General features: G+C 45.0%; 1 protein-coding gene across 3 annotated transcripts; it reads right to left on the bottom strand.

Annotated features, from left to right (window-relative positions):
• Positions 1-165: 165 nt before the first annotated feature.
• On the bottom strand, positions 166-19,177 carry CABYR (calcium binding tyrosine phosphorylation regulated). Of its 3 annotated transcripts, none has more exons than XM_077778187.1 (6): positions 19,094-19,177; positions 16,490-16,662; positions 16,337-16,390; positions 4,105-5,370; positions 1,546-2,146; positions 166-253 (listed from the first exon to the last, which is right to left on the bottom strand). In XM_077778187.1, coding segments are annotated over exons 2-6 (2,070 nt in total). In that variant the 5' UTR covers positions 16,638-16,662; positions 19,094-19,177; the 3' UTR covers positions 166-252. The 3 variants fall into 3 exon arrangements, with proteins under 3 accessions (XP_077634313.1, XP_077634315.1, XP_077634314.1); XM_077778189.1 differs by having other exon boundaries at positions 5,020-5,370; XM_077778188.1 differs by lacking the exon at positions 1,546-2,146.
• Positions 19,178-22,523: the final 3,346 nt, after the last annotated feature.

Here is a 22,523-nt window from a genome sequence, read left to right as displayed (position 1 = left end):
CTGCTGTGAATGTCAACCGTGGAGTTGCCAAATGGAAACATCCACCTAGGAAATATGTGAGTAGATCTGCTACTAGAGTGGGAATTTTTTCTTCTCCGGTGTAGAGAGTGTCAGAAAAGGCTATACAGGTCTGAAAAGATTAAATTACAAAATGAGAACACAGGCTTTATGCTTGCATGAAGTTTATTGACAAATTACGCTGGGTGGCAGACTCCACCTTGAACGTTGACTCAAATGGCATCATTTCCAGCATCTGTTAGGAATATAAACAGTGAATTGTTTGTTTAATTATGAACCTGAACATGTAAAAAGAATGGCAGATCAGAAATGCGAGGTCTGTGCTCCTGTCACTAAATTCTTATCTACTCAATTATCTACTCAGTCACCTGTGCACTTGCAGTGACATATCCCAACATTTCCGGCTAAAAACAGCCATTTTGACAGTTCCACTAGAGGTCTACAGCGTGGGGTGATGAATAAGAAGGATACATAGGCCCAAGATTTGATAACTGAGTCGTCTCCCTTAAATACAGTCAGTCAGTCACTGTAGTACTTGAACCTGCCTGGGAAGGAAAGCTAGCTTTTTCCCATCAGACGTTCAGTTGGAATTTCCCACAAATTGTTCTGAGTAGCAGAACTCAGGGTTGTGTGAGTTTATCTCCTGAACTCGTCTCTGCTTCCTCGTGACCTCCCACCCTCCAGCTCTGTCTTCGGGCTTCCTAGTGAGCTTCCTACCCCACTCTCTCTCTCCTAAGGAGGTCTCACACTCCAGGTTTTCCGTGCCCTGGGCCTGGGCCTGGGCCGCGGGCTCTCTGCAAGGCCAGCTCCGTGGTCAGTTTGCATCTGGGCCTGAACACCTGCCCGGCATCTTGTTTTGTTCACCCTCCTCCACATGGCGTAATTAACGCTGGGGGCTTGCCCTGCCGGCATATGTCAGGGAGGAGCACAGGACATGCCATTAAGTTGTAGGTGGATGAAGAATTTAAAGATGCTCTGTGAGAGATTCAACTGTCTTATCCACAGTTCATGCCAGTTTGGGCTCTTGGAGGTGTTTCCAGCTGCTACTATGCAAACCTGTAAGTCTGCCCTCCGAGAGGGAACAAACATCCCGCAGAGACTGGCTGCTCCACACATGGTCTCTCCCCTCGTTCTCCAGTTGCCCCAGTGCTTGCATCTTGTCTGCTCCGACCCGCCCCTTAACATTGCCAATTAGATTCTATAATTCCTATGGAATATTTTTTTTCTTACAAATCTACCCCTTTTCTACTATCCTCCATGGACTAGATGTATTCACAGGTGAATGAGTGGATCAAGTTCATGTATTAGAAACCAAGTCCAGGTCCTCAGTGAGTCCTTCCAGAGCCCCACTGTGCTTGTAGTAGTAATCAGGGGTAATGAACTTGGAGAGAAGAACCACATCAAATTTAGGTATAGCCCAACTTCTTGCATATCTCAATTCAATTTTTATAAACACCTCAACCTCCAGGTGTTTATACACTACGGGCAAGCGAAGGTCCCTGTGCAACCGCAGGAAAATGTACCTACCAGTTTCCAGTTTCTGCTCTGCGGACATGGGCGGTAGTCACGGTTATTTCTCCAGCAATACCGTAACTTCCACAGGGAGTACGTTTGTCACCAGATCCTGAACCTTTTTTGGCTACATCTTCTACTGGGAACGCGACAGAAAGAAAAACTGGGCTTTGTGGTCTGGGGACATCTTGTCCACTTGGAGGACTACCATTCTGGGGGTTTGGGGTGGGTTTCTGGAATTTCTGATCTGCAGGAACAGCAATGGGTACTTGGACCGCAGCATATCTCTTCAAGGCATCTGACTGAGAAACAACAGCATGTCCAGGAAGAGGTTTCCAATCCTGAGCTTCCTGAACATTCGAGCCTACTAAAATAAAAGGTGGGGCACTCGTCTTCTTGCTGTCGTCCAGCATCACGTAAGTTGGAGAAGTAACTTTCGGTGGCTGCTGCAGAAACTGTGGATCCTTAGGATTAGATAAATAGAGGGTTGCTTGGGGGAAAGGCCCAGGTGCAGGTGGCGGTGACGGGCGACTTTGTTGATTCATATCAGTTAGACAATAAAGGGTCCACATGTTAGAATATGGTGGTGGTTGTCCTGCTTCGCTTGCTGCTATGGCTATAAAAAAAAAAATTTGCAGGTGTTAAAGGTTTGGTCTCTGTATCAGGCGCTATGCACAGAAATGTCTTTATAAGTTTTCCTTGCATATAAACAACAGCTGGAGTGGTAAATATGTGCCATAAAGCATGCTAGAGAGAGGTGTAAATCATGTCCGGTAGTGCAGAAGAGTGTTCTGTCCAGGTGGAAAGTGAGAACAGTGTTGGGACAGTGGGCAGCAGAGGCACCAGTGTCGCAGCTGAAGCAGCAATCCCATCCTAAGAGCCGCTGCCAGGTGCCTGCGTTAGACGTGGCTGTCACCGTGTCGTCAGGACTTTACCAAACTCGTGGCTTTACAAAAACAATTGAAGGGCATGTGAAGCCACTGAAAAAGTGTTAATGCATCTGCAGAGTGACTTTTTCTTCACTAAGGAAGTCCGCACGGGGCATCATCTTTTGGTTACGTTGTCACTTATCTCTGGCCCTTCATAGGCACCGTCATCGCCCATTCTCATAATCTAAGACTCAGAACCCCAGAGAGCACCCCTTGTAGGCAAGGCTTGAACTCCTAGGTCCCAGGTGGCAGTGCGAGGCCTGTTGGTCCCAGAGAGGTTCTTTAAGAAAAAGAGGCCTGGGGAGTGTCATCCATCTACCTAACCCCCAGGAATCTAGGATGTCAGGTTTGGCTTGCCTAGTGACCATACTGTCGTGGAGAACTGAGTCACAGCAGATGGGGCGGAGGTAGGGCACCTTGCCCGGAGTGTGCTCTGATTTCACCTTGTAAGCACTGGGCCCCATGTCCCGGGTGCAGCTTTTCTTCTTCCCCAGAAAAGAAAACACTATGCACATGATTACGCTGCTACCTTTTCAGTGGCTTCAGATCCTGTCAACTCCTCCTCCTGCAAGCCAATTAAAATCAAAGACAAGCCTCATCTTCCATTTGAAATATCCTCATAGTGCTTTAGAGAGGGCGAGGCCCTGGGGAACAGGCAGTCGGGATGCCAGTACTGCTTAAGCCACGAGCGCAGTGCCTGTCCCGCGAGCTGGCTCCCAGCGCTGCCCTCCGCTTTTCAGCTGTGCAGAACCCCACCACACTGCCAGACAGAATTTGATCCCCAAACACCTGCTGTGGTAACACTTTGGCTCTTCCCAGAGCCAGAATGGTAAAGTTGAGAGTGTTTCTGCAAAGGGAATGGGGGAGGTTGGCATCTGCATGGCCCATCCGTCCCTAGAGGGAGAGGGCAGGGGTTGCAGACCAAATGCCTTAATTGGACTGAGACAGGGGTCAAACCGTGTCTGTGTCATGGGAAAGCCCTGGGGAGGGCCAGCGGCCACGGAAGCGGCGGGGTGTCCGCGCCTGTCCAGGGAGCGGACGGAGGGACACCAGTTATCGCAGTGGCTCCAGTGCCCAGTGGTCTTCTGTGCTCTCCCGTGTGACAGAACTTCGGCCTGACCCGTCCTCTCTGTCCAGCTCCAAAGCCGCCCCCTCGGCTGCAGAAGCCCCCAGCCCGGGAGCTGGGGCCCGGCCAGCTCCCCACACCCGTTTGCAGAGCTCTCCTGCTGCTGGGCGAAAGCAGGGGCAACACACCACCATTTCTCTTACGGGCCACGGGCTGCAGCCTCCAGAAGGCGTTGTGGAGTTGGGTTTTACATTCACGAGGGAGGAATTTCTGACACCAAAGCAGTTACCACATACTTCATGCCTGACAGCTGGCCCTTAAGGTTTTTCACTGTATGCGCTGCATCCAAAAGTGCTGGGTGAGCAAACGTTGAGGCCAAGCTTTGGTGATGTCACTTTAAAATCACTCATCTCGTAAGAGTAAAATCTCAAATTCAACAAAGCCTTTACATAGGTTTGCCATTTTAAAAACTATTTAAAAGTCTTCTGACCGATCTATAGGGAGCCTACCTAGTGGTTACCTGAAATACAGATGTTACTGAAATGTAATTGTTAATTTTGCCATATCTGATTTTCTTACCTGGCTCGAGCAAACCTTGTTCGGGTGCTGCTTCCCGTTCTGGTTCGATTTCTGGCTCAGTAAGACCTTCTGGAACAGGAGGGGGGGGACCACCAGATGACCTTACAGATGCACCCAAAGTCACTGCTTTGGCAGAGTCCCCAGAGAGCGCACGTTTGACCTCCGTCTCCTGGGCGGCCGAGTTCTCCCCGGGTTCCTCCTGCCCAGGAGTGCCAGCGACCAGGGCAGTGAGCTCCATCTCAAGGGGCAGAGACTTTTCAGAGCCTACTGCTTTGGTAGAGCCCTCTGCATCCTGGAGGGGCGCAGGCTGACCTTGCAGAGAGGCGTCGGAGTGCAGAACTGCTTCTGCCTCCGTTTGCACCGAGGAGTATTCTGCATCCTCCTCTGGCTGTGCGTGTTCTATGGCACCTACGGCTTTGCTGGAGCCGTTCTCGAGCGCTACAGGAATGGGACTCACAGGTGGTGACTGCTCATTAACGACAGCAACACGATCAGTGAAAGGGATAACTATGTGTTCTGGTATTTGCTCGACATAAGTGACTCCTTCGGTCACAGGCTCATCGTTATAGATAGAGGATATATGAACGAATGAGGTGACCTCAATCTCAGCCTGTAAAGGGACCTTAGGAGCTTGATCATAAACAGGAGGGTCTTGTTCATCCTGCAAGGGGAAGGAGGAAGCCGTTGATGGCTCAGCTGCATCGTCTTTAGGCTTAGAACCCAAATCTACATGGACAGATGTTTGGCTTAGAACCTGCAGGGCCCCCACCTCTGCAGAATACCCAGCGGGAGTGGCCGCCGCGGCACCGTGGACAGCCTCTGAGCTCTGCGCCTCCTCGGAAAACACAGGCATACTGGTCGCCACATCCACCATTAACACGTCAGATTGATCAGAATGAACAGACGCAACGTTACCTAACATCTGAGCGGCAAACTGAGCTGGGTCAGCTGGGACATAGGCAAACTCCGCGGAGGCAGCTGCCGGAGCCAGTGACGAGGGTGGGCTCAGGGCCTTAGGGGTAGGGGGCTTCGAACTGGAGCCTTGAGCAGCCCCGGTCGTCTCCTCGGGCTCTGGGAGCAGCTCAGCGTGAACTGATGGGAACTGAGTGGTTTTGTTGATAAACAGTGGTCCAGCTATATTGTCCTCCTCCGTGTCCGTAGATTTTTCCATCCGTGTAGGTTCTTGGGGAATTATAGGTGTTTCTACCGGTTCTTTTACACATTGTGGTTTCTTCTCTTGTGTCGTTCCTTCTGACCATCTCTCTACTAAAAAACAGCCAGATGGGTTAATAAGCATACATCCCCCTCCCAATTTTAAAGCAGTAACAGAACTTTCAAATGTCAGTACGTATCCAAGTACGGAAGAGTTTTGCTTTATTTCCCAACACTGGTAATTTCATGTGGGTAATGAAACTTCCTTGTCCTTTGTCCACTCAAAACATCCCTCAGTTCATCTCCTCAGGACTAAGTGACCCTGAGTAGCACAGTGACAAAACACTTAATCAGACACCACCTCCATTCAGCTGGCCAGCATCAGGGGAAAGACCATAACTCTGCCTAGAATTCAGCCAAAAACCTCCAAAGGAAGAAACTCCTGGTCTAAACTTCTACACAAAACCCAAGGGGAGGGGGCAAGCTTTCAACCTGAGCAGTAAGTGAGCTCCTCTTCAGCTGATAGAATAGCTTACTCATGAAACAAATGCTGTCATAATAAAGGCATTCCTCAATTTAAGAAAATTCGTATATAAAATTTAACAATGAATTGGAAAACGGGGACTACAGGACACTTACACATTAGGAAATGTCATCTAGTCTAAGCTAAAAATGGTAGCACTTGCTAGCGACATGTGATAATGTGGCCAAAGTCATACTGACTCAGACGAGAGGGGAAGAGAATTTTAGATCCAGAAGCGTGGACTCTGTGAGTTCCCGGGCATGAAGAAACTCCCGTGGTGTGGGAGGCCGAGAGAGCTGATGACATACTGAAACTCCTAGGACTGGAAAACTGCTGTGAACCCCTTTCCTCAGCTCAGCATCGGTCTGCCGCCCGCCCTGTCCTTCCTCAGTGCACGCTTTCACATCTGCTTGCTGTACTGAGGATTCTCTCTGGAAAACCCTTCCCTGATACCGCAATGCTCTCTGCAGGAAAAGCACCAAGTATATTTCAGTTTTGTTCTTCCTCCTCCCACAAGATTTATTGTTCTTTGGCTGTGACCTTCCTGGGGTCACAACTGCACGGCCAGTTTCACAAGTCTCTTCACCTCGGCTGGGCCCAGCCGCCCCGACCCCCAGCAGCACATCACTTCTCCAACCCCCCACGCAGCCGCCAGTCTCCGCATAGCTCCTCCCGGCCAAGCCCCCAAGCCGCCCTCCACCCGCTGGCTCTGGAGCTGGCCAGCAACCCAAAGGAAAGGGCTTTGCACACTTCTGGGGGGATCCTTCTCTGCAAACAGCCCCTCTCAGATACTTTGCTGTTCGAACCCCAGTCACATTAGTAGCCCTGAACTCTGCTTCTCCATTTCTTCTTCCCAGGGACACTTGCACTCTCTCCGCTTGGCCTCACTTTCCCTGTGCGAGAATTTGAAAAATGCTGTGAGGGTAAATGAGGGGCTCACTTTCTGTGAATCCTTTCGCCTGAGAATCCAGGCCCTGGCCTTAGTTTTGTACAGCTTCTCCAGCTTTATGGCTGTTGATGATAGGAGGCGAGGTGTGACTCCAGCCCCTCTCCCTCAGAGCCAAAAGTGAAGTCTCTCCTGCACTGACTCTCACAGAGCACAGCATCTGCCAGCGGGTAGGGATTTACATATTTGTTACACAAAATCATGAATTGGGCATTAAGGATATGGAGGACTTGAAAGGTACAAAGGAACTCCTGGAGAGAGGCGCAGCACAAAGCCAACACCAGGAGACAAGCTGTCTGGTGCCAGATGGGGGGCGAGGCCTGCAAAGGCAGGATGGAGGCAGGAGGCAGGAAGTTGCGTGTGCATTCAGGGTCCTGTAACAGGATCAAGATTTACAAATTGTGACAGACTTGTCAGAAAGCGTTACTTTCTCTGCATTAAAATGCTCATTTCCAAATGGCAAAATTTACTTGATCTAGGTTAAAAATATTTATCTCTTCTAGTTTAGTAGTCTCTTTTGGTTACTTGGTTAATTATTCAGTCTTTCAGAGTATTGCTCTTTTATCGAAGGTTCTCCCACTTCTAAAGAGGGAATGTGAACGTGAGTGTCAGCTCTGGCTCTCACCCATGTTGCCTTCTCCTGCCACCTGTCTGTCATCGCTGGTGGAGGCACAGCACCTAATGCCGGTGCCCCGAGTGTTGTCTCTGACTGTGCTGTACTTGCTGAAGTATTCCCACCCTGTGGGAAATGTGGCCTGTCACTTCACTCCAGGCCTGGGAGAGCCCTTCCCGATTCAGTCCTCTAGAGCATCTGAAGCCCAGCCGCCAGGGTTATTCAGTCCCGGCTTGGATAAGCTGTGCTATAGCTCTCTGGCGGCAGGTTGAATAACTGCGCTTTCCCAGCCTGAGGCCCTGCGATTTCAGCTCTCTGGGACCATCAAAACACATCTGGACCGACTAAAAACCACATGTGGGGTGCTGGGGCCCAGAAACCTCAGGCCCATCTGAGAAAGACTCCATTAGTTCTAATCTACTGCTTCAAATAGAATTCTTTTTATTCAACAAATACTTACCAGATGTCCGATCTTGACAATTACTGAGGAGGTGCTGAACAGAGCAGAGGTTATGTTAAACAGTGCTCCTCACACCGCTTCTCCAAGAGGCAGCCAGGAAAGCAAAGAGCAAGACTTTTGTTCAAGTTGTAGGGAATTCCAATCAGATTCCCTCCTGATAACCGCTCTCCATCTCAGCTGGCACTAGTTACACACACCCTAGTACCACAGCCCCATTGCCAGGAAGGACTTCTCATTTCCCTTCCCTTTGCAGCACAAGAAGAGCTTATATCCTATCTTTATTCCCCTTCCCCGGCCCCTCCATGGCATATATAAAACCTTGGGGGCACCTGGGTGGCTCAGTCAGTTAAGCGTCTGACTTCAGCTCAGGTCATGATCTCATGGTTTGTGGGTTTGAGCCTCATGTCAGGCTTTGTGCTGACAGCTCAGAGCCTGCTTCAGATTCTGTGTCTTCCTTTCTCTCTGCCCCTCCCCCTCACGCTCGTGCTCTCGCTCTCAAAAATAATAAACAGTTAAAACATATAAATAAAAACTTGATTCTGGTAGCTTTGGCTCTTAAATTAAAACTCCACTCTAAAAATTCCAAGATCTTCTCTCAACAAAACAGTCTCCTGCAGGGGCGCCTGGGCGGCTCAGGTCATGGTCTCACAATTCATGAGTTGGAGCCCCGCATCAGGCTCTGTGCCTGGAGACTACTTCAGATTCTGCGTCTCCCTCACTCTCTGCCTCTCAAAAATGGATAAAAGTTTTTTAAAAATATATTGAAACAAAAAAAAAAAAAACCAGGCTCCTAAAAAACTCCAAGGTGTTAAGCTTTCTTATGATGAACTTTGGAAACTCCATACTGAGTAACGACTTCCTACTCCAGCTATTTTCACCTTTTCTCCTAAAGCAAATGAATGCTTCACTGGGTGGAGATGAAAGGAGCAAACAGGAACAATCAGAGGCTGTCTGAGATCAATGTACACTAGCTTAGTATTTTTCAAAAATATCCCCACGACACTGGAGAGTTTGGGTTTTGTGAATAGGGAGCTATCAAAGTTCCTGGATAGCAGAGAGACACATTTCTAAGGTCCAAGATGCTCTTCCTTCATGTACTTATTCTTGTGTCCTGGTGTCCCTGTCCTGACTCTCCTGGTGTTGCCATATCTGCTTCCTGTCTCAATCCTAACCCTCTCTTTCGGCCCCTCGTCTGATCATCTGACCCCAACGCTTGACTATATCAATGGACTCAATTATTTGTTTGCCTTCTGTCATATGGACTAGTCCCCCAACTGATTAATCTTACTACAGTGGAAAAGCATAAAAGACCCAAGCCCCTCAGCTGCAAAATCACCACCACATAATCAGGTGAACCCTTTTAAACTTAATGAAATTCTTGGTACAAATTACCACCCTGTCTAAACAAATCCAAGACTGAGAGATAAAACTTATGACTTGAGCTGAAGTCAGGAGTTAGGTGCTTAACCAACATGGACATCCCAATTTTTAGTTTAATTCTTATGCAAAAACACCCAAGTTTTGGCACAACACCCATCCATGGTTAGGGATTCAGTACAGCCTTACTTGAAAAAAATGCCCAGGTAAGTACAGAGTAAGCATGAGAGCTTCACAAAATTTAGTATAGACTTCCTTGAAATTTATATATTTCTCATTTACTTAATAAGAGAATAGCTATACAGGTATATGTAACCAACTATGAAAATAATGCATGAAAATAGAATTTGGCATAAGAATTAAACTAAAAATGGGGGTGCCCAGGTTGGTTAAGCACCTTGCTCCTGACTTCAGCTCAGGTCATGATCTCACTGTTTCATGAGTTTGAGCCTAGCATTGGGCTCTGTGGTAACAGCACAGAGCCTCCTTGGGATTCTCTCTCCCTCTTTCTCTCTCTGCCCTTCCTCTGCTCAAACTATCTCTGTCTCTGTCAAAAATAAATAAACGTAAAACAATTAAAAGGAAGAATTAAACTAAAAGCTTTAAAAATATTTAATATAAGTAACTCAAGACAACATGTAATGATATGCATAATGTAATGATATGCATAACTGCTACGGTGCTGCATAGAAATTGAAATTGGGCCCAAAGATCAACAACAGTGCATGCCAGTAATTACTATTCTATGGCCAAGCCAAGAATGTTCAGGATTACTAAGAAAAGTTAACAGGTTAATGCAGCTGGGGACTTAGGTGAGCTAGGCCTTCTTGGTTCTTCAGAAGAGTTCGTTATTTCCTGCCTCTGCTGGAAAGCAGAACAGAGCTGATACCAGAAACTGGACTGAATCGAGCTTCGGGGATGGAAGGCGATAGTGGTGTTGAGATGGCAGTTGCCACTCTGAACAGGAAAGCACTGCCCTCCCTCCCCGCTGAGTGCTGAAAAAATGAGAACTAGCACAGACTGGCTCCAGGGTCTACACAAGATCACGGAGGAAGAAGTGAAAGAGCAGGAGATACTGTAGGGAAAGGGAGCTGAAATGCCTCTCTCTTCACTCTTTCAGTTCAAGAATTTCAAGGTTTTCCAGATGGATCCTAGGATGCTCTTTACTGTAGAAACAGCATAAGTTACGCTTCTAGGAAGATCTCAGTTTACGTTCTAACTCCACCAATTACTTAATATTTAGAAGCTTACAAGTTATGTAATCACATCCAAGTACCAGCTTTCTCAAGTAAAATTGCAATGATGTTGCCTACTTGTAAAATTGTCTTGATTAACAAAATATATATTGTAAATACCTAGGACAAAACAGGTACACCTCATTTTATCACACTTTATTTCACACCTTATTTCACTTTGCAAGTATTGCAGTTTTTACAAACTCCAGGCTCATGGCAACCCTATGTTAAGCAAGGTCACTGGCTGTTCCTCCAGTGCTCTTCCTCCCCTGGGACCTCCCTGGTTCCCTAGACACAACAGTATTGAAATTAGGCCATTTGGTAACCTTACAATTGCCTCTAAGTGCTCAAGTGAAAGAGTCTCATCTCTCTCACTTGAAATCAAAAGCTAGAAAATGATTAAGCTTAGTGAGGAAGGCATGGTGACAGTTGAAATAGGCTTAAAGCTGGGCCTCTTATGCCAACAAGTTAGCCAAGCAGTGAACGCAAAGTCAAGTTCTTAAAGGAAATTGAAAGTGCTACACCAGTGAACACATAAAGAGTACGAAAGCAAAACAGTCTTATTGCTGATAGAATGTTTTAGTGCTCTAGATAGAAGATCCAACCAGCCACAACATTCCCTTAAACCAAAAGCCTAATCCAGAGCAAGATCCTAACACTCTTCAATTCTGTCAAGGCTGAGAGAGGTGAGGAAGCTGCAGAAGAAAACTCTGAAGCTCGCTTGGTGGTTCATGAGGCTTAAGGAAAGACACCGTCTCCATAACATCGAAGTGCAGGGCGAAACAGCAAGTTATCCAGGGGATCTAGCTAAGATCGTTACTGAAAGTGGCTACACTAAACAGGCTTTCAATGTAGATGAGACTTTCTTATATTAGAAGATGCTGTCTAGGACTTCCATGGCTAGAGAAAAGTCAGTGCCTGCCTCCAAAGCTCCAAAGGACAATCTGACTGTCTTGTTAGGGGCTACTGCAGCTGGTGACTTTAAGTTGAAGCCAATGCTCTTTTCCCATTCTGAAAATCCTAGGGCTCTTAAGAATTATGCTAAATCTACTGGGCATGGGCTCTATAAGTGGGACAACAAAGCCTGGTAACAGCACATCTGTTGATACTATGGTTTACTGAATATTTTATTTTTATTAAATAATTTTTTAATGTTTATTTTTGAGAGAGAGACAGAACATGAGAAGGGGAGGGTCAGAGAGAGAGAGAGAATCTGAAGCAGGCTCCAGGGTTTGAGCTGTCAGCACAGAGCCCAATGCGGGGCTCAAACTCATGGACCGTGAGATCATGACCTGAGCTGAAATCCCATGCTTAACTGACTAAGCCACCCAAGCGCCCCAGTTTACTGGATAAACTCTGAGCCCAGCGTTGAGACCTGCCACTCAAAGAAAAATATTCCTTTCAAAATATTACTGCTCAGGGACAATGCACCTGGTCATCCAAGAGCTCTGATGGAAGTGTACAATGAGGTGAATGTGGTTTTCATACCTGCTAATACATCGATACTGCAGTCCATGCATCAAGAAGTAATTTCAACTTTCAAGTCTCATTGTTTAAGAAGTACATTTTGTAAGGCTATCGTTGCAAAAGCTAATGATTCCTCTTGATGGATCTGGGCAAAGTCAGTCGAAAACCTTTGGAAAGGAGTCACCATTCTAGATGCCATAAAAACATTCATGATTTGGGGTACCTGGGTGGCTCAGGCGGTTGAGCGTCTGACTTCAGCTCAGGTCATGATCTCATGGTTTGTGGGTTCAAGCCCCATGTCAGGCTCTGTGCTGACAGCTCAGACCCTGGAGCCTGTTTCAGATTCTGTGTCTCCCTCTCACTCTGCGCCTCCCCCATTCATGCTCTGCTTCTCTATGTCTCAATAATAAACATTTAAAAAATTTTTTTAAATTCATGATTCATGGGACTAGGTCAAAATATCCACATTAACAGGCATCTGGAAGAAGTTAATTCCAAAGTCATGGATGATTTTGAGGTGTTCAAGACTTCACTGCAGATGGGATGGAAGTAACAAGAGAACCAGAATTACAAGTGGAGCCTGAAGAGGGGACTGAATTGCTGCAGTCCCATGACAACACCTGAGCAGGGGAAGAGTTGCTCCTTATGATGAGCAAAGAACCACAATCCTGGTGAAGACTGTTGAAAGAATTTAGAATACTCTATAAACTTAGTTGATCAAGCAGCACAGGGTTTGGGAAGATTGACTCTAATTTGAAAGAAGTTCTACTGTGGATAAAACACAAATAGCTTCACATGCCATAGAGAAGACATTCTTGAAGAGTCCATCCATGTGGCAAACTTCATTGTTGTCTTATTTTAAGAAATTGCTACAGATGCCCCAGCTTTCCGGAACCACCACCCTGATCAGTCAGCAGCCATCAACATCAAGGCATCTCTCTGGAAGCTCAGAAGGTACTTTTCTTTTTTTCTTTTTTTAGCAGTAAGTTTTTTAATTAAAGTATGCACACCGTTTTCTCTAAGACATAATGCTATTGTACACTTAATAGGCTACAGTATAGTATAAAACATAACTTTTTATACATACTGTGAAACCAGAAAAGTTCATTTGACTGGCTTTATTACAATATTTGCTTTACTTTTTTGTGGTGCTTTATTATGGTGGTATGGAACTGAACCCACAATATCTTCAAGGTCTGCCTGTACTCAATAATTCCATTCCTTTTTCCTTTCTTTTCCTACCATATACTACTAAGTGGTAGAACCTAAGAGACAACTCTTTTGCCTTAAAATATCAGCTGAGTTTCGAAAATCCCCCCAGTTAATGATTCCTATTAATGAAGAAACTCTCCTGAGAGACTGAAAAATTGGGGCACTTTCACGGATTCATGTGGTAGTGAGATCTGTTTCATCAAATTGCAGAAAAACAAGAAGGGGATCCAAGAAAGTGTCTCATAGCACGAACTGCTTTGGAAATGGGCATATATGGGTGAAATGCCACCGTGGAGGCCTGGACAGAGTCAGGGACCATCCTAAAGGTCCTAGGCTCTGGAAAACAGTGAAATGGTGAAAGACAACAGAGAAGTGAGAAAGTGTGCTTTGTATCCGGTTCTTTTCCTCCTCCCTCTCCCATCATCTCAGTTTGGATGCATTTTTAAAGGCACTGGGGAGATGGGTGAACACTGCTGGTCCTATAAAGAAGGCTACCAAAATGGGCCTCCTTCCAAGAAAAATCCAGGATGAAGTGTTCAAGTAAAACGGTACATGCAGGGATGTACTCTAGACATAAAAACAAATGTCTTTCACAATCACATCTGATAGTTGGGAGATGAATGGAGACCAATGCATTAGGGATGGGAGTTAGCCTTTGCCCCACATCAGCAAGTGCTAATACCCACTACTGCCTTGAGGATGACCTAGCCTCATGCTGAAGAGACTGAAAGACAAGAGTAAGAGTCAGTTGACATAAACCCCAAAGAATGGTCCATATTTCCATATTACACATCACTGAAAGCTTGGGAGAGTTACAGTCCTTGGGATCAACAGAGCACATAGGGTACTATAGGTGCCAACACACCCAGCAGTAGGATCCACAGAAGGGAAGTCTGTTTAGAGGAAAAGGTGCCACTCGTTCTACCTATATTTTTATTGGACGGAACCCAACAATCATGCAGCCAAATGTACTTGGCACTCCCACAGGAATTGCATTTGGGGAATTAAACCAGTTAGAAGATAAAAGGATGTCATTCAGGGGAGGAAACAGCCTACCAAGCGGAAACTGTCTGTATATCCCTAGATAGTCCCCCTTTAGCCCAGAGTGATGCTTTCCTGGATATAGAGGACTCATGCAGTCTCTAGGATGGAACATAAGTTAATGGACACTGTTTACCATTAAGAAATCAATTGGCATAAAAATGAAAGGCAGAAAAATGACCCAAATTGCTATTAGTAACAATGAACTCAGTATATTTTCTGCTCATATCTTCATGTTACCTTCCCATCTCCCCAGTAATCTAGAACAAGCAATGTTCATTTCTATTCTACTACTGAAGAGCAGTCTATGGCTACAGCTGTACTGTGAGCTGAGTTTTAGGATTATCTGTAGGTTGTGTCCATTTCCTTGGCATCTATAGTTACTGGAGGAGAAAAGTATCATTCATTTCCCTCTCTTTACCTCTATCCAAAGTACAGCTGTTCCAGTGGTTCAGTCTATTAATTAAGGTAAACCACATTAATTTAGTCCACTTCTAAGTTGAATGGTGGATAAGTTCTTCAGTACACAAATCTGCCTCAAAAGCTACCAGTCAGGGGCGCCTGGGTGGCTCAGATGGTTGAGCATCTGACTTCGGCTCAGGTCATGATCTCACAGTTCGGGGCTCTGTGCAGACAGCTCAGACCCTGGAGCCTGCTTCAGATACTGTGTCTCCCTCTCTCTCTGCCCCTCCCCTGCTTGCTCTCTGTCTCTCTCTCTCTCAAAAATAAACTACATTTTTAAAAAATGAGGAGAAAAAAAGGCTACCAGTTACCTCCCACCATAAAGATTTACTGACTTTATCACTATTCTCACCTATAGGAAGCCTGCAAATCCCAATCCTCTCAAACACAGCTCCTGGTATAGAGGGCACTAGCAAGTAAAAAGCCTATAATTACCTTCACTCTTGGGAAAGGAGCCTCATAGGGAAGGGGAGATTTGTTTGTTCTAGCACTTGTATGTCCTGCTGGTGGTAAGCAAATCCCAGACCTCTGTCTCATGGTAAGCTAGGAATGCCATCAGTACCCTGCAGGGAGCAGCCAGTCTAGATAGTGAAATATTCCTGAACCTTGACTCTCCTGCCCCTTCAAATGCTGATTCTTGCTAGTCTTAGTCTTGTTTTCTGTTTTGGGTCTTTCCCTGCAGTCTTTACCTGTTTTGGGTCTTTCCCTTTGGGTCAAATCCTCATGATTTTTACATTTTCCTAGGTCCTACTCCTGACTTCTCCCTATATTCACTATGTTATCTATTGGCATCACCAAACTGGTAGAGTATTAAAAGTGGCTTAAACTCACTGACTGTACCTTTTCTTTCTCTAGTCATTCCAAAATGTTGGCCAGCCAATGCAGCAAAAATTACTTCGTTATTTCCCTCCCTGACCATGAGTCTCCCATTTTCTCCACAAAATTCTGCCAAAAGCTGCTGCTTACCATTCTTCTAGACATGTGTCCCTGTCCTTGGGATGGCCCTTTTGCTTTTGGTGATCTGCCCAAACTTTCACCATGTAAACTATGCCTTTCTCCCATCTGACTTTCCTCAGTGCTCCTCTGTCAATGCAGTTTCATGCCGTCACATTCATGCCGTTGACATTTACACACATACACATAAAAAACTTCTTCTTTTCAAAGCAGGTATACAGCACTGTCGCAGAGATGAGCTGGAAGACTACTTTCTAAGAAAAACTAGGAACAGAAAAGATGGTCAGAAGCACCTAACTGATCTCTTGCCCTCCAAATGAACTGCGGTTAACCTATCATAGGGAACAAGAAAGAAAAAGAATGTTTTTTTCTTAATGAAAAAAATCTTCCAAGAAGAGTGTTTATACAACTTCCCTAAGTAGTACATCTATTACTACAACATCCAGTTTTCTTCAAAGTTCACTGTACTTCATTAAAGAGAGGAGCCATTGGGAAGGATCTGAGTCACAGTTTATACACCCTGTTCTAGGTCTCATTTTACCAAATGGTTTGCAGAAGATGGGTGTTACCTATTTTTGTCTTTTATTAAAATCCTCCAAAATCTCAGTCTCCAGATTTAAAAAAAAAATGGATCCAATAATAAAAATGAAACAGTGTGATGATTTAAACAAGCATCAGTGTGATTAAGCAAAATATTTATGGGCATCATGCTTAAGCTTGAATGTATGCTAGCAATGATGCAATGATTTATAACGAGTATTATTAAACTGTTACTACTTGTGGTACTTACCTTTAATCTGATGAAAGTGTTTAACAAGATCTTTTATATCCAGAGAAGTATTCCCTGAAGGAAAAAATGCAAGAAATTAGATACATCAAACTCCCAATTTAAAATGCATTCCTTTTCAAAGAAACAAATAGATAATCCCAAGGAAAAACCAACCTTCTCTAAACACAATGAGTTCTTTAAAATAAACCGCTGCAAACTGGGTGATGTTTGGCGGGTTGGTTTTGAGAATGGCTCTGCTAACTCCCTCGAGCAGAGTCTTGAGGCCATAAGGTACGACAAGTCTGGGCTTTGAAGAAATCATTTGTGCAGGATGTCTGTAATCTCAACTATAATAAAGAAAAACAAGGTCTTACAAAGAATATAGGATAGTTTCTGACAACAAATCAGTCTCCTATAGAAATTATTAGCTTCAGTTCTAATCTCCAGGCATTTATTCTAGCAAAGTGAGCTAATTCTTAATGGTAGCATGTGCACCTGCATACACACAGTCAATAGCTTATTATGTGCAGATGAGCAATATAGTAAGTACTATTAAACCCCTGGGGAAAGCCCTGGCAAGAACTCCAGGATGACAGTAAAAACAAAGAACCAACCAAACAAGATTTGTTTCTGTAAAACTTAGTAAATATTTTGTGCAGAATTTCAAGAAAGATAAATTAAGCTCATGTATCTGTGTGTAAACAACATCCTTCGAAGCTACATGGGCACTGGCTTTTTCTTTTTTGTACCTTCATCAAACAGAATTGTAAAATAGAGTTTCTATAAGAAAACATCTTTTCCCTCATTTTTCTAAATATATCCCTGGACACGTTGATCATCCTTCAGTATACAATTTTTACCCTTGTAGTATCACACCACCCACTACCATATGCACCACTCTCTTTTCTCCTATCCTCCCTTAACCTCTGCCCTAGATTTCCCCTCTCCCCCTTCTCCCTCCTTTCTGGATTTTAAGTGGTACCAAGGGTATTGCATAGTCTAACCTGTAATTTTCAAGAGCTTCTGAGATTGCCATTCTAAGCTGTGTGTGTGTGTGTGTGTGTGTGTGTGTGTGTGTGTGCGCGCGCGCGCGCGCCTGTGTGCATGCGCACACGCGCTGTTTCACAGAAGGTTTCGGAAGGTTTATAAGTATGTGTAAATAACAAAAGTAACTATTTAAGTAAAGGAGTTCGGTGGTTAAGGGAAAAATTATGGTAGGAAAAATACGATGAAGCCATAGTAAGGTTAGGATGTCCATACAAGCTGAGACTCCTACACCTTGATGGCATGCAGTGTCATATCAGCTCCTGAGCTACCAGGCAGCCATCACAAAATAGGAAACAGTTGGTTAAATGATTCATGTTTCCAAGATTTAAAAAAAAAAAAAAAAAGTTGCCTGGGAGACTCACAGGTATTCCAAACAATGAGCCCCAGGAGAAATTTCTCCCACAGGTCCTCATAAAGGGAAGAATAGTGTGATATGATGAATCATGTCAACATCCCTACAGTTGAGAGTAATGAGTTTCATAGAACTGAGTTGCACAGGTTTTACAGAAGGAGCCAACCTCTAATAAAAAGTAACGTGTTACAGCAAATTTTGAATATTTAAAAGCACATTTCGTCTTCCCAAAGGTCAGGGGGAAAAACTGAATATTGGTCAAAGCAAATCTTTCTAAACTAAGTGTGTTGAATCCTTTAATGAAAGCCTACTCTCAGAGTGTAAGTCAACTTGACCTTTACTGAATTAAGCCATGTGTAAAAAAACCACTAGTGCACAAAACAAAAAATAAAAATACCAGTGCAGCTTTGGCAGGGTATATGCTAAACGTTAAGGGACGTAGGCAGTAACTGTACGCATGATCCACAGATATACTTACGGTATTTTTGTGTGCGTGTGTACATAATTTTTTTCTTAAGTACACATTTTGCCCCCCAGTGTGAGTAGGTAAGTCACGTTTGGAAAAGTAGCTTACCAGTGTCCATGACGGAGCTACCCCAACACCCTCTCCGTAGGCGGTTAGCAGTTGAAGCTACCAACCGTGGACCTAACGGCCGTACAGGGATCCTACAGGTTCTCAGCCCAGGCGGTATGCCGCGCCCCCAGCCACACCGCACTCTGGGAAGGGGCGAGGCCTTTCAGGGTCCCCGGACCTGGGACGCTGGGCGTCCTACAACACAGCCCCCCATGCGAACTGTCCTGAGGAAGCTGAGAAATACTGCGACACCAAAGCAGGACCAGTCACACACACACACACACACACACACTGAGGAGTGCTTAAAAAACGACCGCTTCTCAGATCTCTCCTTTAAAGAATATTTGTCCAAAACCACTTTCACGGCCCCGCCCCGTGCCGAACTGCGAGCTTCCAATTTACCCACCCCCCCAGGGCTAACGCCTGAGCAGGACAACGGTGCTATAGGCTGAGGACGCGCGAGTGGGGACTTCGGAGCCACGGGAACCGTCAACAACGCACGCCACTCTCTCAAGACCTCCGCTGGGGTCTGTGCTTGGTTTGCCGTGGGGTCTGTTTGGTGGGAAGGGCAGGGAAATGGAGAGCGGGCGTCCCAGTTCCGCGCCTAGTTCAGGAGGCGCAGGTGGCAGAGCCGCCGCCCGGACTCCGGAGCTCTGCCACACCCACCGGTGTGAGCCTGCCCTTCCCCAGGGGCCTCCCACTCCGAGGGCCCGCCGTCTTCCCCAACACTGGGAGAACAGTCCGCCGAGCCCGCCGCATGAGGCGCCCCGAGGCCGTAACTGCCTTTTTCCCACACTCGCCCCACCTTTTCCTTCCCGGCTACGCTCTAAAGAGCTTCCTCGTTGCCCCCTTGCCGGCGGCTCCTGAAGGACCCGGGGCTCGGGGCGGGGCATTTATAGCCCTGCGGACGTAAGGGCACGTCAGGGCGTGCGTCACAAAGTCCCTCCCCCCGCCCCCGCTGAGGCTCCACGAGGAGGCGGAGCCTCGGCGTCCCCAGCCAATGGGGAGCCGAAAGGGACAAAGGTTCCGACTCCGCGGGCCAGGGGGGCAGGTGGGCTTCGCCTTTTCTAGCCTTTTGTAGAATACAAACGGGCGTAGGGAAACTGGCGTTTCCAAACGGCCAGAAGTCGGTCAAGGCGACGGCCTTTCCACTTCTCATCGCTCATTATAAAATAAGAGCTGGTGTAGAAGGAAACAGATTTATGTCATTTCTTGCAGTCGCCGCCTCGCCTCTTTGCACTATCTCTTCTCCCACAGGGTTACTCTTTTCAGCCACCTTTCCGAAGAATAGCCTGTCACGGTATACATTAACACTGGTGTTAAAGAGAACCAATAATTTTACGCAACACAGTACTTTCCCTTTTGAGAAGATCGCCTGTGGGAAGATAATGTGACAATAATGTTTCCGCTTTCTGTAATCTGGCCATATCTCAGGCACAACCCATCCTCCCCAAACCCAACTATCATCAACCGGTTGCAATTCAGACCAAAGTAAAGGCACATCGACTCATTTCAAATACCTGGCTCCCTGCTTTTCACCTATCTAGGCTCATATATTTGAGCTGGGCATTAACTACCACCATAATCATGATGACCAAACTTCAAACAGGCTTCAACGTAATTCATTTTCAAATATTTAAACAAAAACCATTGTAAGTTAACCATCAAACAACATCTTCAAGGCATAGATGCGATTAAAAAAAACTTTTAAAAAAATCAGAGAAGTTAAGGCTTCCAGAGCTCTTAAGAGGCAATACTGAGAGGGCCCCAGTCTCCATCTAAGCTGCAAAGAGCACTTTCTATAGATATTAAATCTTTCCAATAAGTTACTCAGTGCCCATCATATGACTCCCTCTTCTGAAGATTGCATTTTAAAAGGAGACATGCTAATTTTAGACTGTGATGATAGGTCTGCAGATGGTACTTGTCCTTTGCCACAGCCCCAGCCCCACTTTGGTGGATAAAAGTGAAATGGAGCTGTCATGATTTGTGGTGCTTTGGTTCATAATATATTTAGCCATCAAAGACAGAATGAAACTGACCTAAAAACCCCAAGTACAAACCCCATTTATGGCATCTTTGGGAATTAGAGACATTTATGCTTCTGTACCTAACCTTGGCAGGCCACCTTGGACACACAGGTCTTAGGTACTGGGCAGAATACCTGCAATTCATGTCCAGCCTTTACTCTTCACATTTCATCTAGGACCCTTTTGTCCAAGTCCCTCTGAAAGGCAAATTGTTACAGTGAAAACATTTAACCAAAAACTTTTAAACTGCTATTTGCTGCTTTGATTTCTAGAACTCTTAATGATTTCATGTGGTTTTACATTCTTGTCCTCCCTTTAAGTTGCTAGGGATCTAAGTACAAAATGTCAATCTACTTTGTTTTGCATTGCTCTTTGTTCCCTTACTTCATGGAAGTTCAAAGTTTTTGGCATGACCTCTGTATAATTCAAATTTTATTTTGTTCCCACTTGACTCTCAAGAGACTGGCCTGAACACACATGCTTTTTGTCACCTCTGTGCCTTTGTTCATCAGGTCCAAGGCCTGAGATGATCTTCTAGCCATCATTTTCACCTGACTACATCCTTCTTTAAAACTCAGGGATCTCCTGCTTCAGAAAGCCAGTGGATTAGAAACATTTCATCAGTGGCCCAATGATAATACACTCTAGGAGCATAACCTTGCTATATAATTGTGTTTGGCTTCTCTCTCAGATTTACTAAATACTTACCAAAAGATGATAACCTAGGGTAGTGTTGTTCTAGTGTAGACCACTTGCACTGGAGTCATTTTTAGGAGCTTGTTAAAAATGCCTTGCTAAATCCTACCTCACAGCTACTGAGTTAGACTTTCAAAGGAGTGCTAATTTGTACAACTAAAATTTGCAAGCCACTGGCCTGTGGCTGGACAAAGTGTAACCCACAGCTCACCCAGGTTACAATCCCCAGTCTCCTTCCTAGTTTTCACAAGAAAGCCAATCACAATGTGCACTGGGCAATCTACACATTACTGAAGAAGGAGCACATCTTTTATGGGCCAATTTTCCCATCTCCTGCTCCTGAACCCTTGCTGTCCTTTTATCTTTCCAGGCTTCCAAGTCTCCTCCCTCTACTATGTATCTTTTTGGGATGATAGGAGCTTAACCATTTTTTTCTACAAAATTTACCAACAGGATTCAAAAATATATAAGAAACACCAAACAGTGCATCGTGACTGTCAATGTGTATCTTCATCAGTTCAGATTCATTTGTATAGACTTGTCACTACAATTTGCTTAAGGAAGGAATCAACGAAGAAAGTTACACAGCAAAGGAATACACACACATGTGTGTGTCTATTTTAAAAATCAAATATGCACTGTCCTTTTAGTTGGCAGAAGCATAAAAGTGCAAACTCTATAAATCATTGACTTGTACAATATTCAACAATAAATTCCTAATTATCTGTGACATCTGACATACTTCACTGGCTCAAAAACTTAGCTATCGTGTGCTAAAATCAAAGACACCTAACCTAACCAAAAATTCTTAAATATTTTAACGACAAAGGTACATAGATCACATTATTAGACCATGTCTCCCAACTGTGACAAATTATGTGTTCAGGGTACATAAGTATACATTCAAGATTTCTCTCATCATAGGCAAAATCTAATACAAAAATACATTTGACACTCATAAATTAGAATATCCATTTAAGAGCCTCCAAAATAGGAATGAAAAAGGAGTGATGCCAGCATAGAAAAGCAGACATAGATGCAAACTGTTCTTGTTATAGCATCATTTTCTTCATCTGCAACAGGTAAAGAGCAACTCATACCAAGCTAAGTTTCTAGGTAGATCACAGTTCACAGGCTGGTCAAGTCATGGCACACAGGCCAGAAAATGTGATGAATTACTCAACTCAGAAATGTACTCAGGTTTCAAGCTAATGGTACTATCTACTGCACTGTGGTTTTTGTTCGAGACCTTAGAATCATTTCCTACCCCATCTCCATACTCTACCACCCTGTTAAGTCACACAAACCACAGGGGCTATCCTGCACCAGATGTAGGAAGAGTTCCAAACAGACCGAACTCTGACTATTAAAATGGTCTGTGAACTGAACACAAACTTACTTGAATCCTGAAATCTTTCTGGAGAAATACAAACAAATGTTTAAAGCTGTGAGTGCAGGGAATAATTTCTGTTTAATTCTAAAGCACAGGGCTTCATGTAATCTTTGAAT

This window comes from Crocuta crocuta, unplaced genomic scaffold (genome assembly GCF_008692635.1).
Source record: "Crocuta crocuta isolate KB4526 unplaced genomic scaffold, BGI_CrCroc_1.0 scaffold26, whole genome shotgun sequence".
NCBI classification, from domain to species: Eukaryota; Metazoa; Chordata; class Mammalia; order Carnivora; family Hyaenidae; genus Crocuta; species Crocuta crocuta.
The sequence above is the reverse complement of the archived record's forward strand: the minus strand, read 5'-3'. Positions and strand labels throughout refer to the sequence as shown.

Excerpts from the sequence above, each read along its gene's own strand:
- CABYR (XM_077778187.1), bottom strand. The coding sequence starts at position 16,637 with ATGATTTCTTCAAAGCCCAGACTTGTCGTACCTTATGGCCTCAAGACT. Across the intron at positions 16,391-16,489 it reads ACTCATTGTGTTTAGAGAAG|GGAATACTTCTCTGGATATA; the intron begins GTTGGTTTTTCC and ends TTTTTCCTTCAG. Across the intron at positions 2,147-4,104 it reads ACAAGGTTTGCTCGAGCCAG|CCATAGCAGCAAGCGAAGCA; the intron begins GTAAGAAAATCA and ends TTTTTTTTATAG.